Below are 14,026 nucleotides of genomic sequence, written 5' to 3'. Positions count from 1 at the left end.
TTATGTATGTTAAATCTCATTTTACTTGTGTATAAGCACATAGATACATGTGCCATCAATATTTATTTGGAGGAATAGAAAAGTATATCTTCAAGTAGGTTTGAGCAAATTGAGAGTTCTCAAATGTAATCTCTAGTCTCACTGATTGATAGGTTTATGGATCTCACTACTAGTCAGGTTTTAAGAAGCATGGATTGAAATAAGCTGTTCCCTTTCTCCCTCTTCACCCCACATTTGGACACTCAAGGTCTCTTCTATTTATAATTCCTTATACTTCAAGCTTCTGTTGCTCTCAGAAATAGCTCATGATTGATGTGAAAGGCAGAAGAAAGGCGTCCTCTGTTTTTCCATTTGGCTTCATAAATGGGCAGGGTTTCACCACCCGGCTTTTTTTACATTTTGGGAGGTTCAGAAATGATAATAGTAGCCAATGCCTAGATAGGGTGGGAAAGAATATGATGAAACTTGGAACCTATGTTGTAATGATCTGTATAATCAATATTCATTAAGAGGATCTGAATAAATCTTCAACTCTAAATGTCCTCACCTTTGTCTTTCCTTTAAAAGAATAGTTATCTCATCTTTACTGTTTATAAGTGTTTGCAGATCTTTCAGTTTTCCATAATATTTCAAATGTTTTTATTTTTTTCTCCTTTGTTACTGGGGAATTTTCTGCCCTTTTTTTTTTTCTTAGTATCAGGACTGTATTCCAGCAGTAGAATTTTTTTATGTGTAATGTATTAGAAAACGATGTAAGTATTTAATTTATATTTAAGATAATTATATTTAATTGTATATATTTAAATAGAAAATACACTTAAAATAGAAAAACTTTTTGTTCATAGTAACCTTGTGTAATCTTAAACATACTATCATCAGCAACATGAAATATATAAATATTTTGAGCATATTAACCTTGTTGTTGGTACAGCCACTGAGAAGTCTTAACTTATAGACTGCTTATAAAAGCATGAAGTGGTATATTTTGGACTACCTGGTAGGTATTTTTACGATTTTTACCTCAAAATATTAAAGAACAATAGAAATTCTATATACATTTTCCATAAATTAATAGATAACAGATTTCTCTCTTACAACCATAGAGAACTATACTTCTAGTCAGTGTGACTTCTTATAATGAGATCCATATATTTATGAAAAGTAGATGTCCTGTTATTTATTACACAAATATTAAGACTAAGCTTAATGGATTATCTCTTAGATTTGAGGTTCACAAATGTCAGTCTTTAGACCTCTGACTGACTGGCTTCATCAGAATCTGTTGTACTAAATAGAGCTTTTAAGAATTTAAAAAAGTAAATATAGTTATTTTGCTCTCTATGTGATTTATACACACATTAATTCATATGTATATATGAAAAAATCAACTTTTTTTATTTTTTTAATATTTAAAAATACTAAATGTTTTTTAACTTTTACTTTCCTTACAAGTTACATCATAGCAAAAAGTCATAATTATTTTCCAAACATCATATCAATATAGTTTAATTTATTTCCTTGACTTTGGTCAAAATGAACCTAAACTATTCCAGATAGAACACTATCTTATTCTTAGTCCATCCAATTTTTAGAACATATTCTCTATATACCTAAAAATTGAGAACTGTTGTACCATTCTATACCCAGAGGGGTTTTGGCTGAGTGTCCTTTGTTATCTGTAGCATTGCCTTATCAATGAGGCTCTCCTGTAGTTAAAATGCCTTTGATCATTTAAGTTATTGTCTTGAGATTGACTTATTTTGAATTAAGCTCTCTTGCATTTTTTTCAGAGAGAATCAGTATTTAAATTTATTTCTAGTGATGATAATCTGAAAAAAAATCAATTTAAATCTGAGTTCCCACATCATGTCTCATTTCCCTATTTTATTCAGAAGCAACTGTGGCAAACTGCTAGATATATAATCTTTTTTTTTTTGACTGCTAAGTCACTTCAGTCGTGTCCGACTCTGTGCGACCCCACAGACGGCAGTCCACCAGGCTCCCCCGTCCCTGGGATTCTCCAGGCAAGAACACTGGAGTGGGTTGCCATTTCCTTCTCCAATGCATGCAAGTGAAAAGTGAAAGTGAAGTCACTCAGTCGTGTCTGACTCTTAGCGACCCCATGGACTGCGGCTCCCAGGCTCCTCCATCCATGGGATTTTCCACGCAAGAGTGCTGGAGTGGGGTGCCATTGCCTTAACTATGCATCTCTAAAGCAGGTTTTGATATTGATTTTTTTTTTTAGTAACTTAGAGGGAAAGAGAAACAAGGATCTCAAAATTTCAACTTTTCACTTAGAGAACCAAAAGAATACACTAAACCAACTCTCAGTAGGCCTTAATTTAAGGATTATGAACTAAAGGCTAAGAATCAATAATTTAGCCATTTATATGGTGTGTGTGTATATATATATATATATGTTTTATATGATTTGGTAATTCAAATCAAATAAAGCATATCAAGAATCTGAAAGTAAGATAAAACACATTTGCCTAGTCAAGTATTAGTCACTCAGTCATGTCCAACTCTTTGCGACCCCATGGGCTGTAGCCTGCCAGATTCCTCTGTCCATTGAATTCTCCTTCTCCTAGTGATCTTCCCCACCCAGAGACTGAACCCAGGTCTCCTCCATTGCAGGCAGATTGTTTAACATCTGAGCCACCAGGAAAGCCCTTGCCTAATCAAAATAAATGTCAGATAAAACTGATGATACTTAGGCCTGTTTACTGAAGGAATGGCTCAACTTACTACAGGATGAAGAAGGCCAAACCCAAAGTCCCTTTGGGCAGAAAGAGAATGAGAAGAGCAAACACTGATTCACTCAAGCAGGCATTTATTATATTCCTACTGTAAGGAGAGTTTGTATTTGTATTTTTCTCTTTCCCAAGAGAGGATGAAATAGGGATTTGCAAAAAGTCTTTAGCTTCTCTTGTTTCTGTTGTTTGGCCAAAAAACAGTTTTTGTTTTTAATCACTACCAAATTGGCAGGTAGAAAATAATAACCCTACACTGAACTGTAGATGCTGTGATGTTTAGCTAGATTTGCACACTATCTTTTGTCTTCCCATGTATAGCCTTACCTCACTAAGGCCTTCAGGGTTTCTTGAGTTATGGAAATTAATGATGATAAACTTGTGAATGCTAATGATTTACTGTATTGGGATCTAATTAGTCTCTTCTGATATTTGAAACATAAGCTTTGTTACTGAAATTTTTATACAGTTTTAGGGAGAGGATGGATCCCTTTCTTTCTCTTTCCTCAAGGTAGCTGAAAATGGGAAGTGTGTGAAGGGGACTGCTGTGCTTCCTTCTTCCCCATCTTATCATACTTTCCTGTGGTTATCTTTTTAAAGTACAGAAATGGGTAGGTTCTAGTTTCTTGAGCAGGATATTCCTACTTGTCTCATTATCTCTCACCATCAACAGGATGTCTGTGTCCAGCCCTTTTATCTTGTTGAAAATGTCCCTTTGTTAGAACTTTTCTTTTAAATGTAGCCTGCTCCTTTTTGTTTCTATGAGTGCTAGTCTCTTAGGCTACAGTTCATTTTTTGTCTCTTAACTTCACCTGGTTCTACACAATCCTCCCTCTCTCCATTTTCCTTTGACTAAGGCATAAGATTTTAAAAAATAAATTCATTTATTTCAAAAAATCAAACCTTGTTACTTTGATAAAAAGTAAAATATTTTCTGTTTGTAAGGAAAGGTTTTTACAAGAAGTGCTTCTTATGACATGACTGAAATTTGTGATCTCATTCAGAATTTTGTTTGGGAGATTTATTCACCTAGGAAGGGGGAAAGACTTTCTTTCCTTACTTCTTTCCCTCAGTGCAATCAGACCTGTATTTTCAACCTAAAACTATAAGGTCGGCTACAGTGTGTTATAACTGAGATGTTTATAATTTTTTACTTGAATCTCCCTTTCTAATAGTTTTCTGAGGGAAGGTGTATACAGGATGCCAAAGTTATTTACAAATGAACTTTTGAAGACTTTTTGTGTTCTAAAAAGCAGGGTGTTTCTTTTTCCTTTTGTACTAGTAAGCCTAGAATGTATATTTGGCATTAACATCATTTGGATTGATTTACCTTTCTTAACCTATACCTGTTGTATCCTCTGTGGAAAGGATTTATTCCTTTTACTATCCTTAAATGAAGAATTTAAAAAATTGTTAAAACACTAAGATGCCTGCTAAGGCACATAGGATGTAAATCATGTTCAAAAGAAGAATGTATTCAAGGACGGTTTTTAAAAATTATCTCATTGCCTTTTTAATGTTCTTGGAAGCCTTATATCTAATTCATACCTTTTAATTACGGTTGAATATTTATTCCACCTCTTGCAAGAGTTACTTTGTGATATTTATACCTGTTATAAAATTTATTAGTCAAGCTTTTTTTTCCCCTCCAGGTAAAGTAATAATAATTGTTGATGCTGGATCAGTTTTAACTTTTTCTTAGTTTTAAGATTTCCTCATTTTTGTTTTCTCTTAAGTAGTAATATGTTTTCCTATTACTAATTAGGGTTTTTCTTTAATAACAGATTTATACCTAAAACTGGAAGATGTGACCCATAAATTTAATAAGCCCTGTATAATGGATGTAAAGATAGGGCGGAAAAGCTATGATCCTTTTGCTTCATCTGAGAAGATTCAGCAACAGGTCAGCAAGTACCCATTAATGGAAGAGATTGGGTTCTTGGTGCTTGGCATGAGGGTAAGAGTGATTTTTAGTGTAATACATACATTTCTCATTGCATGTTTTCTTGAAGGTTACAGATGTCGCATATATTTTAGAATTAGATTATCCATAACTCCTCAGAGCTGGCAGAGATTTTTATCTCTTTTGTTCACTGGTATATGGACAGTGTCTGGATTTATTCTGGGAAGCAGTACATGATTAGTAAGTGAATGAGTGGCTGAACCTCAAAGCTCTGACTCTAGAAATTTTGTTTTAAAGAAGTTTTAAGTTTAGTGGAAAAGAAATATGATAAATGAATGTGATATTATTTGTGATTTTTTTTTTTCCCATGAGAAAAGTGGAGTAATTTTTTCTGTATATTTAAACCAAAAAAGGGAAATAAATTAGGTTACTACTGGTTTAAGAATGTGATTTAAAGCCATTGTTTTCTTTGCTTATTTTTCCCTGGACTGGCAATTTGCCATGGACTCAGGTGGTCAGTTCTGATCTCATCCAGAGTCCCCCTTGTGACTATACTCATCTGATGGCTCCTTTGGGTCTAGTTGGTCCAAGTGACCTCACTCTATGTCTTTCAGTTCAGTTCAGTTCAGTCATTCAGTCATGTCTGACTCTGCGACCCCATGAACTTCAGCATGCCAGGCCTCCCAGTCCATCACCAACTTCCGGAGTTCACTCAAACTCACGTCCATCAAGTCGGTGATGCCACCCAGCCATCTCATCCTCTGTCGTCCCCTTCTCCTCCTGCCCCCAATCCCTCCCAGCATCAGGGTCTTTTCCAGTGAGTCAACTCTTTGCATGAGGTGGGCAAAGTATTGGAGTTTCAGCTTCAGCATCTTTCCTTCCAATGAACACCCAGGACTGATCTCCTTCAGAATGGACTGATTGGATCTCCTTGCAGTCCAAGGGACTCTCAAGAGTCTTCTCCAACACCACAGTTCAAAAGCATCAATTCTTTGGCGCTCAGCTTTCTTCACAGTCCAACTCTCACATCCATACATGACCACTGGAAAAACCATAGCCTTGACGAGACGGACCTTTGTTGGCAAAGTAATATCTCTGCTTTTGAATATGCTATCTAGGTTGATCATAACTTTCCTTCCAAGGATATCCAGATTCCTCCAAAATGTGCAGTGATTTTGGAGCCCAAAAAAATAAAGTCTGACACTGTTTCCACTGTTTCCGCATATGTTTGCCATGAAGTGATGGGACCAGATGCCATGATCTTCGTTGTCTGAATGTTGAGCTTTAAGCCAACTTTTTCACTCCCCACTTTCACTTTCATCGAGAGGCATTTTAGTTCCTCTTCACTTTCTGCCATAAGGGTTCTGTCATTTGCATATCTGAGGATATTGATATTTCTCCCGGCAATCTTGATTCCAGCTTTCTCATGATATACTCTGCATAGAAGTTAAATAAGCGGGGTGACAATATACAGCCTTGACATACTCCTTTTCCTATTTGTCTTACAAGTTGATACTAACTGTTGGCTGGGCTTTTTCCCATAAGGTTGCTTCCAGAAGGCTGACTGGAGCTTCTACATCTACTATATACATTTTAGGAAGGCAAGAGTGAAAGCTACGAGGTCTGTTGAGATCTAGGTTAGGAAGTCACCTTCTGTCACTTTTATGGAATTATATGGGTCAAAGTATGTCACAGGGCCAGTCTATATTCATAGGAAGGAGAAGACTCCACTTTTGGTTGTGGAAAAAGAGAAGTCACAATACAAGTGGCAGTGTGCATAAGGATGTTGAGGCCCTCTTTGCAAACAATATGCCACTGTTAGGTAATATGGAATAAAATTCTATAAACAAGTGATGCCTATTTAAACCTTCACTGTTTTTAAATCATTCACCCTTCCACTTTCCTTCTTTTAGGATATAATTTTGGCTTCTGCTTCAGAAAAAATAAGCCATTATACAGGGTTTCCTTTAATTTCCTGCTAACAGACATACACATCTAACCTGCATATACTTTCATTTCCTCTTTATTCCTCCCTACATTGAAGAATTTTCCATTCTCCTGTCAGAGGCAGCCCTTCCCTTTTCTCTCTGGATTGCGTTTCTCTTCCGCCTCTTCTGAACCTAATATTCTTGATTCTCGTTATTTTATTTTAGTTTTGTTTTATCTTCAACTTTGGTCTCTCTTTAGTTGTTTTTCCTTTTTGTTTCAAATAATGTTCAAATCACTCTCAATTGAAAAAGAAAAAAATCAAAACCCACTTTTATCCTGCTCTGTTCTTCAGCAGTGAATTTAAATGCTTCCCCTTTGTACCCAAACTTGTTATATTTGTTACTGTTGCCTTACTTCCCATGCTGTATTCTTTAACCCATTTTAATCTGGCTTTAGCTTCATCATGCCACCAGACTGGTGCCTCATGAAGGTCCCTAATGACATCTCTGTGTCACTAAATTCAAATGGCATTTTTCATTATTCATCTTACTTCACTTTTAAAAGCAGTCTTCAACATGACTATGTCCTTGAAACATTCCTTTTTGTGTCCATAACACTGCAGTCTCTCCTGTTTTTTCCCTAAGAGCACTTTGCAGTCTTTTTTTGCCAGCTCATTTCTTTGTTCTTTAAATATTGAGATATTCCACTTAGTTCCATTTACTGCCTTCTGTTTCTTCTCAAGTAGTGTCCTTTATCTCATTGATTCAGTTTCACTTATATTGATAACTCCTGAACGTACATATCTAGCCTCTGGTTTTTCTTTGATCTCCTAATCTATATAGCTAACCTATTCAACATTTTACTTGGATAACTTAAAGACATCTAGGACTAACATGTAAAAAACTGACTTATATCCCTCTTGCAAAATAACAACCAAAGCAGTAACAGCAAATCTCTGTTATTCTCCGTCTCAGTGAATGACATTATCATACATCCAGTTTTATGAAGGAGAAACCTTTTAGTACCATCATCTCTCAAAGCCATCCATCAATTTTGTTGATCTTAATTTTCAAGCACCTAGTCCCATTTTCAAAATTACTCTTCTCTAGACAAGTATCTTACCTCTCGATTTCAGTTTTATTCTCTTCTGGTCTGTTCTCCGAATGTTTTAAAATGTATATCTAATTTTGACATTCCCCAGCTTAAAAATTCTTCAGTTGGTTTCCATTGCCTTTATATATGTGTGTGTGTGTGTCTATATATAGAAATAAATAAGGCACTGCCTTATTTATTTAGAATATATATGTAGAAATGTATGTAGAATATATGTAGAAATAAATAAGACACTGCCTGATTTTGCTCTCTCTGTGTTATCTCCCCAGACAAACAGAGGTTCTTCTGTTTGTATTTTTTAATAACATTTTTATTGAGATACGATTTACCCACCATTCAATTCACTCATTTAAAGTAGCAGTTCATTGGTTTAGTATACTCATAGAGTTGGGCAGCCATCAACATATTCAACTGTAGAACATTTTCATCACCTAAAAAGAAAAGCTATACATATCAGCAGTCACTTATTTCCTTCCAACTCACCAGCCATAGACAGCTCTAGTCTACTTTCTGACTGTATAGCTTTGCCTCTTCTGGACATTTCATATAAAGGGAATGATGTAATACAATATGTAGTCTTTTGTGACTGGCTTCTTTCATAATGTTTTCACAGTTCGTCCATGTTGTTAGCACAAATCTGTATTTTATTTTTTGTTTTTGTATGGATATACCACATTTTGTTTATCCATGGGTTCATTGATCAACTTTGGGTTGTTTCCACTTTGGGGCTGTCATTAATAATGTTGTTATGAACATTCATGTACAAGTTGTTACGTACATATATTTTTTAAGGTATGTAGTTCCTGAATTTGAGACTAGTGAATGCCATGATTAAATTAAAATTTTAAAGAAACTGCCAAAGTGTTTTCCAAAGTTATTGCACCATTTTATATTTCTACCAATGATATATAGGAGTTTCAGTTTCTCTGCATTGTTACCCAAAGCCCAAACCTTGTTATTCTGTCTCTCTTCTTTTTTTATAAGTTATTCTAGTGGGTATCAAGTGGTATCTCATTCTGGTTTTTATTTGCATTTCCCTAATGGCTCATGGAATTGAGCCTCTTTTCATGTGCTTATTGACCCATGTGCGTGTCTTCTTTGGAGAAATGTCTATTCTGGTCCTTTGTTCACTTTTAATTTGGTTTATTTTTTTCTGTGGGTTGTTTTTTCACTTTTTTGATAATACCTTTGGAGTACAGATATTTTTAATTTTGAAGTCTAATTTAATTTTGCCTTTTGTTGTTTGTGCTCTTTGTTTCATGGCTGAAAAACCATTGCCTAACCTAAAGTCATGAATATTTACTCCTATATTTCTTCTATAGTTTTTAACTGTTACATTGAGATATATGTATATTTTAAGTTAGTTTTTTGTGTGTGGTTTGAGGATGGGGTCAACCTTTCTCTTTTGCATATGTGTATCTAGTTATCCCAGCACCATTTGTTGAGAAGACCATTTTTTCCCTCATTGAATGCTCTGGACATACTTGTTGAAATAAGTTGACCATAAATGAGAGTGCATTTCTGGACTCTGAATTCTCTTCTGTTGATTTATATTGTCTGTCTTTATGGCAGAACCACAGTCTTTTTTTTTTCTTCTTCAACTTTATTTGAGGTATCATTTACACAAGATATTTAAAGTATACATTGTGGTGATTTGAAATACATACACATTGTAGAAGGATTCACTCATTTAGTTTATTAACACATCTTTCACCTCACATATTTACCTTTTATTTCTACCCTCTTAGCAGATTTCAGTTATGCAGTAGTATTATTGATGTGTCACCATATTTTACATTAGATTCTCAGACTTTAATCTTATAGTTGGAAAATGAATACTAACCTCTTTGTATTTCCCCTCCCAGTCCTTGGTAAACTTTACCACTTTCTACTCTCTTGTTTCTATGAGTCTGGTTTGTTTTTCAGATTCCCATGTGTAAGCGAAGATGTGCAATATTTGTCTTTGTCTTAGTTCACTTAGCATAATGCCCTTAAGGTTCATCTGTGTTACTCCAGATAGTAGATTTCCTTGTTCTTAATGACTGAATAATCTGTTGTTTATGTACAGGCATACCTTGGAGATACCATGGGTTCAACAATAAAGCAGATATTACAATAAAACAAGTCATAATTTTTAGTTTCTCAGTGCATATGAAAATTTTGGTTACACTGTACTATAATCTAAGTATGCAAAAGCATTATGTATAAAAAAAATGGATGTGACTTAATTTAAAAATACTTTATTGCTAAAGAAATGCCAAAACAATTATAATAGTAATATCAAAGATCACTGATCACAGCTAACATAACAATACAGTAATAATGAAAAAGTTTGAAATATTGCAAGAATTACCAGATGTGACACAGAGACATGAACTGAGGCAAATGCTGTTGGAAAAAATGGCTCTGATAGACTTGTTCAATGTAAGGTTGCCATAAACTTTCAGTTTTGAAGGTTTCTATACTCTGAAGGTTTACACAGTGTCTATGAAGTGCAATAAAATGAGGTGTGCCTGTACATACCACATCTTTATCCTTTGATTCATTGATGTACAGTTAAATTGTTTTATATCACAATTAGGCTATTGTGAATCATGCTGCAGTGAACAGGTAGTTTGTGTAGTGCCAGGATATGTGTTTTCTTTTTCTTGGGTGTATAATGGTATTTCTTAAGTTTTTGAGGAACTTTCATACTGTTTTTTATAGTGGCTGTACCAGTTTACATTCCTACTAGTAGTACTCAAGGTTTCCCTTTCCTTCATATTCTCAACAACACTTGTTAGTTTTTCCTATCAAATTGTCTGACTTCTTTATATGTTTTGAGTATTAACCCTTTACCAGATACATTGATTTGCAGCAGGTATTTTCTCAGAATTACACTGTTTTTTTGTTTTGTTTTTTGTTTTTTTGGCTATACCACATGGCTTGCTAGATCTTAGTTCCCTGATCAGAGATTGAACTCTGGCCCATGTCAGTGAAAGCACTGAGTGCTAACCACTGGACCACCAGGGAATTCCCAAAAACCATACTGTCTTGATTAATGTAGCTTTGGAATAACTTTTGAAACTAGGAATTGTTAGACTTCCAACTTTGTTCTTTTCCAAGATTGTTTGGACTACCTAGGGACCCTTCAACTTCCTTGTGAATTTTAGGATCAGTCTGTCAGTTTCTGCAAGCAAGTGTCTACCTGGGATTTTGGGTAGGAATTATGTTGAATCTGTAATTTGAGTTCTCCTAATTTTATTCTCATGGCTTTCCTTTGTATAGTAGTTAACAGTTTATAATTACATATAGTTTGCTTATCTGAGAAAGGATATGATTGCAGTGTGAAATAATGAATGACTTATGTAAGTCTAGAATGTTAAAATTGGGAGATATAACTTGAATTTTAGTGTGAGTTCTATTAAGATTTTTTTTTTCAGAGTTATTTCCTTAGCGTTTGGCAAATTTATTAAACTTTTCAGTCACAATGGGTTTATAGATTAATACTAAAGATAGAGTTGGATAATTTTAGAATCAGTGTTCCAAATTCAAAAAATTTTCCTCCAAGACAATCATGCCTAATTTAAATTAAAAAACAAAACAAAACAAAAATCCCAAAACCAACCCTCACTGAATATACTGAAGTTTACCAAATATATCAGTTTTAAATTGTTTTTCTGTTATATTTAACCAGTAAGTAGGAAGAGGTTTGGTGGGCAGAAGAAAATGCCAATTTAGGAATTCCTTATATTTAATTAATTATATGCCAACAAAGGTCTGTATAGTCAAAGCTGTGGTTTTTCCAATAGTCATGTATGGATATGAGAGTTGGACTATGAAGAAAATTGAGTGCCGAAAAATGATGCTTTTGAACAGTGGTGTTGGAGAAGACTCTTGAGAGTCCCTTGGACTGCAAGATCAAACCAGTCCATCCTAAAGGAAAAATCAGTCCTGCATGTTCATTGGAAGGAAGGTCTAATGCTAAAGCTCCAATACTTTGGCCACCTGATATGAAGAACTGACTCTGGAAAAGACCCTGATGCTGGGAGGGATTGAGGGCAGGAGGAGAAGGGGACCACAGAGGATGAGATGGCTGGATGGCATCACCAACTCGATGGACATGAGTTTGGGTGAACTCTGGGAGTTGATGATGGACAGGGAGGCCTGGTGTGCTATAGCCCATCGGGTCGGAAACAGTGAGACATGACTGAGTGACTGAACAGAACTGAATTATATATAATTATTTCTTATATAAATATAAGGAATTTATACATATAAATATATTTATAGGAATTTATTACATTTAAAGGAATTTATTTATACAAATACATAATTTATTTATACAAATACATACAAATACATAAATTCCAGAAATTTATTAATTAAATCTTTTGGTTGCACTGTGCAGCATGTGGGATCTTAGTTCCCTGACCAGGAATCAAACCCATGCCCTCTGCATTGGCAGCATAGAATCTTAAGCACTGGACTGCCAGGGAAGTCCCAGGAATTCCTTGTTTTTAAATGACTGTCAACAATTATACTGTTATCTCCTTGATCCCAAGATGGTATAGATGATAAGACTCACTTTGATTTAATAACAAAAGATATATTAAGATAATTTGTAACAAAAAAGAAACAAAATAGGAGCTATAAGAGCAAAGCAGTCAAGAGAGGAGGAGTATAGAGTGACTTTGGAAAATATAGTATTTTGAACTGGCAACAGGGAAAATAGGTAGAAAATCAAGAAGCAGAGCATTTTTTTAACTAGTTCATGAAAGGTGACTGTAAGTTTATGTAAGGAGCATATTATATATAGGCAGGTGGAGTGTATTTTAGCTTAAAGTATGAGACTTGAGAGAAGTAAATATATCAGCAGCTTGCTTTGGGACTTTCTGCCTTTTTCAAGTAGCGTCCTTAGTGGTCAACTATTAAGTGAATCAATGGTTGTTTAATTTTCCAGTTTTATATTGACTTTTTAAACATGTGCTGTATAACTGTGGGATTATTATATTTATCGGACTTCTCTGTTGGCTCAGGCAGTAAAGAATCAGCCTGCAATGCAGGAGATGTGGGTTCAATTTCTGGGTGGGGAAGATCTCCTGAAGAAGAGAATGGCTAACCACTCCAGTATTCTTACCTGGAGAATTCTGTGGACAGAGAAACCTATTGGGCTACAGTCCTTGGGGTTGCAAAGAGTCAGACATGACTGAGAGACTAACACTTAAAATATTAACTGCAAATAATGAAATACCATTTGTAGAAATTCACTTGAAATTTCTTTAAAACATATAATTCAAGATTTTAGTTGATTTATACTTGTCATTTTCTCCCCTTCCTCATGTCTTCCAGGTTACCTTTCCTTTAAAAACAATTAAGTATCTTTTTTGTTACCTGTATCGATATTTTCAAGGTGGCACTGTTAACTTTTGATTTACCAATGTCTTTGTAACTGATCAAGACTGGGTAATGGGTTGAGATTGGAGAAATTCTCAGATCTCTTTATGTTCTAGCTTTAACTAGTAAAGTAGAAGTAAACAGACATGCCTGAAATGAATACAACATTGTAAATCAACTATATACCTCAGTAAAAAATAAATGAATAAATGAAATTAAGTAAATAGAGAAAGAGAGAATATAAATAAAGGAGTCTCACTGAAACTAGTTAGCTTTAATCTGTAGATGAAATCTAGATTTTTCATATGTGAATTTTTTTTTTTTTTTAATATGTGAAATTTATGCTCAGAAAATACATCCCTGGATAGTAGAATGGTGAAGTTTTGAGAATCCTTTTCTGGGGATTCTATAAACATTTGCTAGTTGGTAGTTTTGGAGAAGGCAATGGAAACCCACTCCAGTACTCTTGCCTGGAAAATCCCATGGGTGGAGGAGCCTGCTAGGCTGCAGTCCATGGGGTCGCAAAGAGTCGGACACAACTGAAGCTACTTAGCAGCAGCAGCAGCAGTTGGTAGTTTACATGACTGGGTATTTGAAAATTCTTCTCATTTATTTTTGTATTTAATTTAATCACATTGTTTTCTCAATTTCATCTTCTTATTGCAAGATAAGTGACACATGACATTGTGTATGTTTGAGCTGTACAGCGTGTTGATTTGATAAATTTATATATTGCCATCTTATTGCCATATAGTATTAGCTAATACCTCTGTCATTTTGAAAGTCCTCTTTTACATGTATTTCTGGGCATAGAGAACATGAGTACTTTTTAAAAAATCACTTTCTGGATATGATTAACTGTCCTTATAAAAATAATTTTTCCTGTAGTCAAATGTAATTTTGGCATATATATATAAAGTGTTTTTCTTCTGTTCATAGTAACACTTTGTTC

The 14,026-nt window shown here is 34.6% G+C and overlaps 1 protein-coding gene across 3 annotated transcripts in view; it reads left to right on the top strand.

The window, feature by feature from the left end:
- IPMK (inositol polyphosphate multikinase) overlaps positions 1 to 14,026 on the top strand; it is a 54,391-nt gene that overhangs the window by 30,962 nt on the left and 9,403 nt on the right. For 2 of the 3 annotated variants that reach the window (XM_005895851.2, XM_070363363.1), the window contains exon 4: positions 4,538 to 4,710. In XM_005895851.2, the coding sequence (XP_005895913.1) occupies positions 4,538 to 4,710 (173 nt within the window). The remainder of the gene's footprint in view (positions 1 to 4,537; positions 4,711 to 14,026) is intronic. The other variant, XM_070363364.1, reaches the window with a different exon arrangement.

Source organism: Bos mutus, chromosome 26 (genome assembly GCF_027580195.1).
Source record: "Bos mutus isolate GX-2022 chromosome 26, NWIPB_WYAK_1.1, whole genome shotgun sequence".
In the NCBI taxonomy this organism is placed as follows: domain Eukaryota; kingdom Metazoa; phylum Chordata; class Mammalia; order Artiodactyla; family Bovidae; genus Bos; species Bos mutus.
This window is presented reverse-complemented; position numbering and strand designations above follow the sequence as displayed.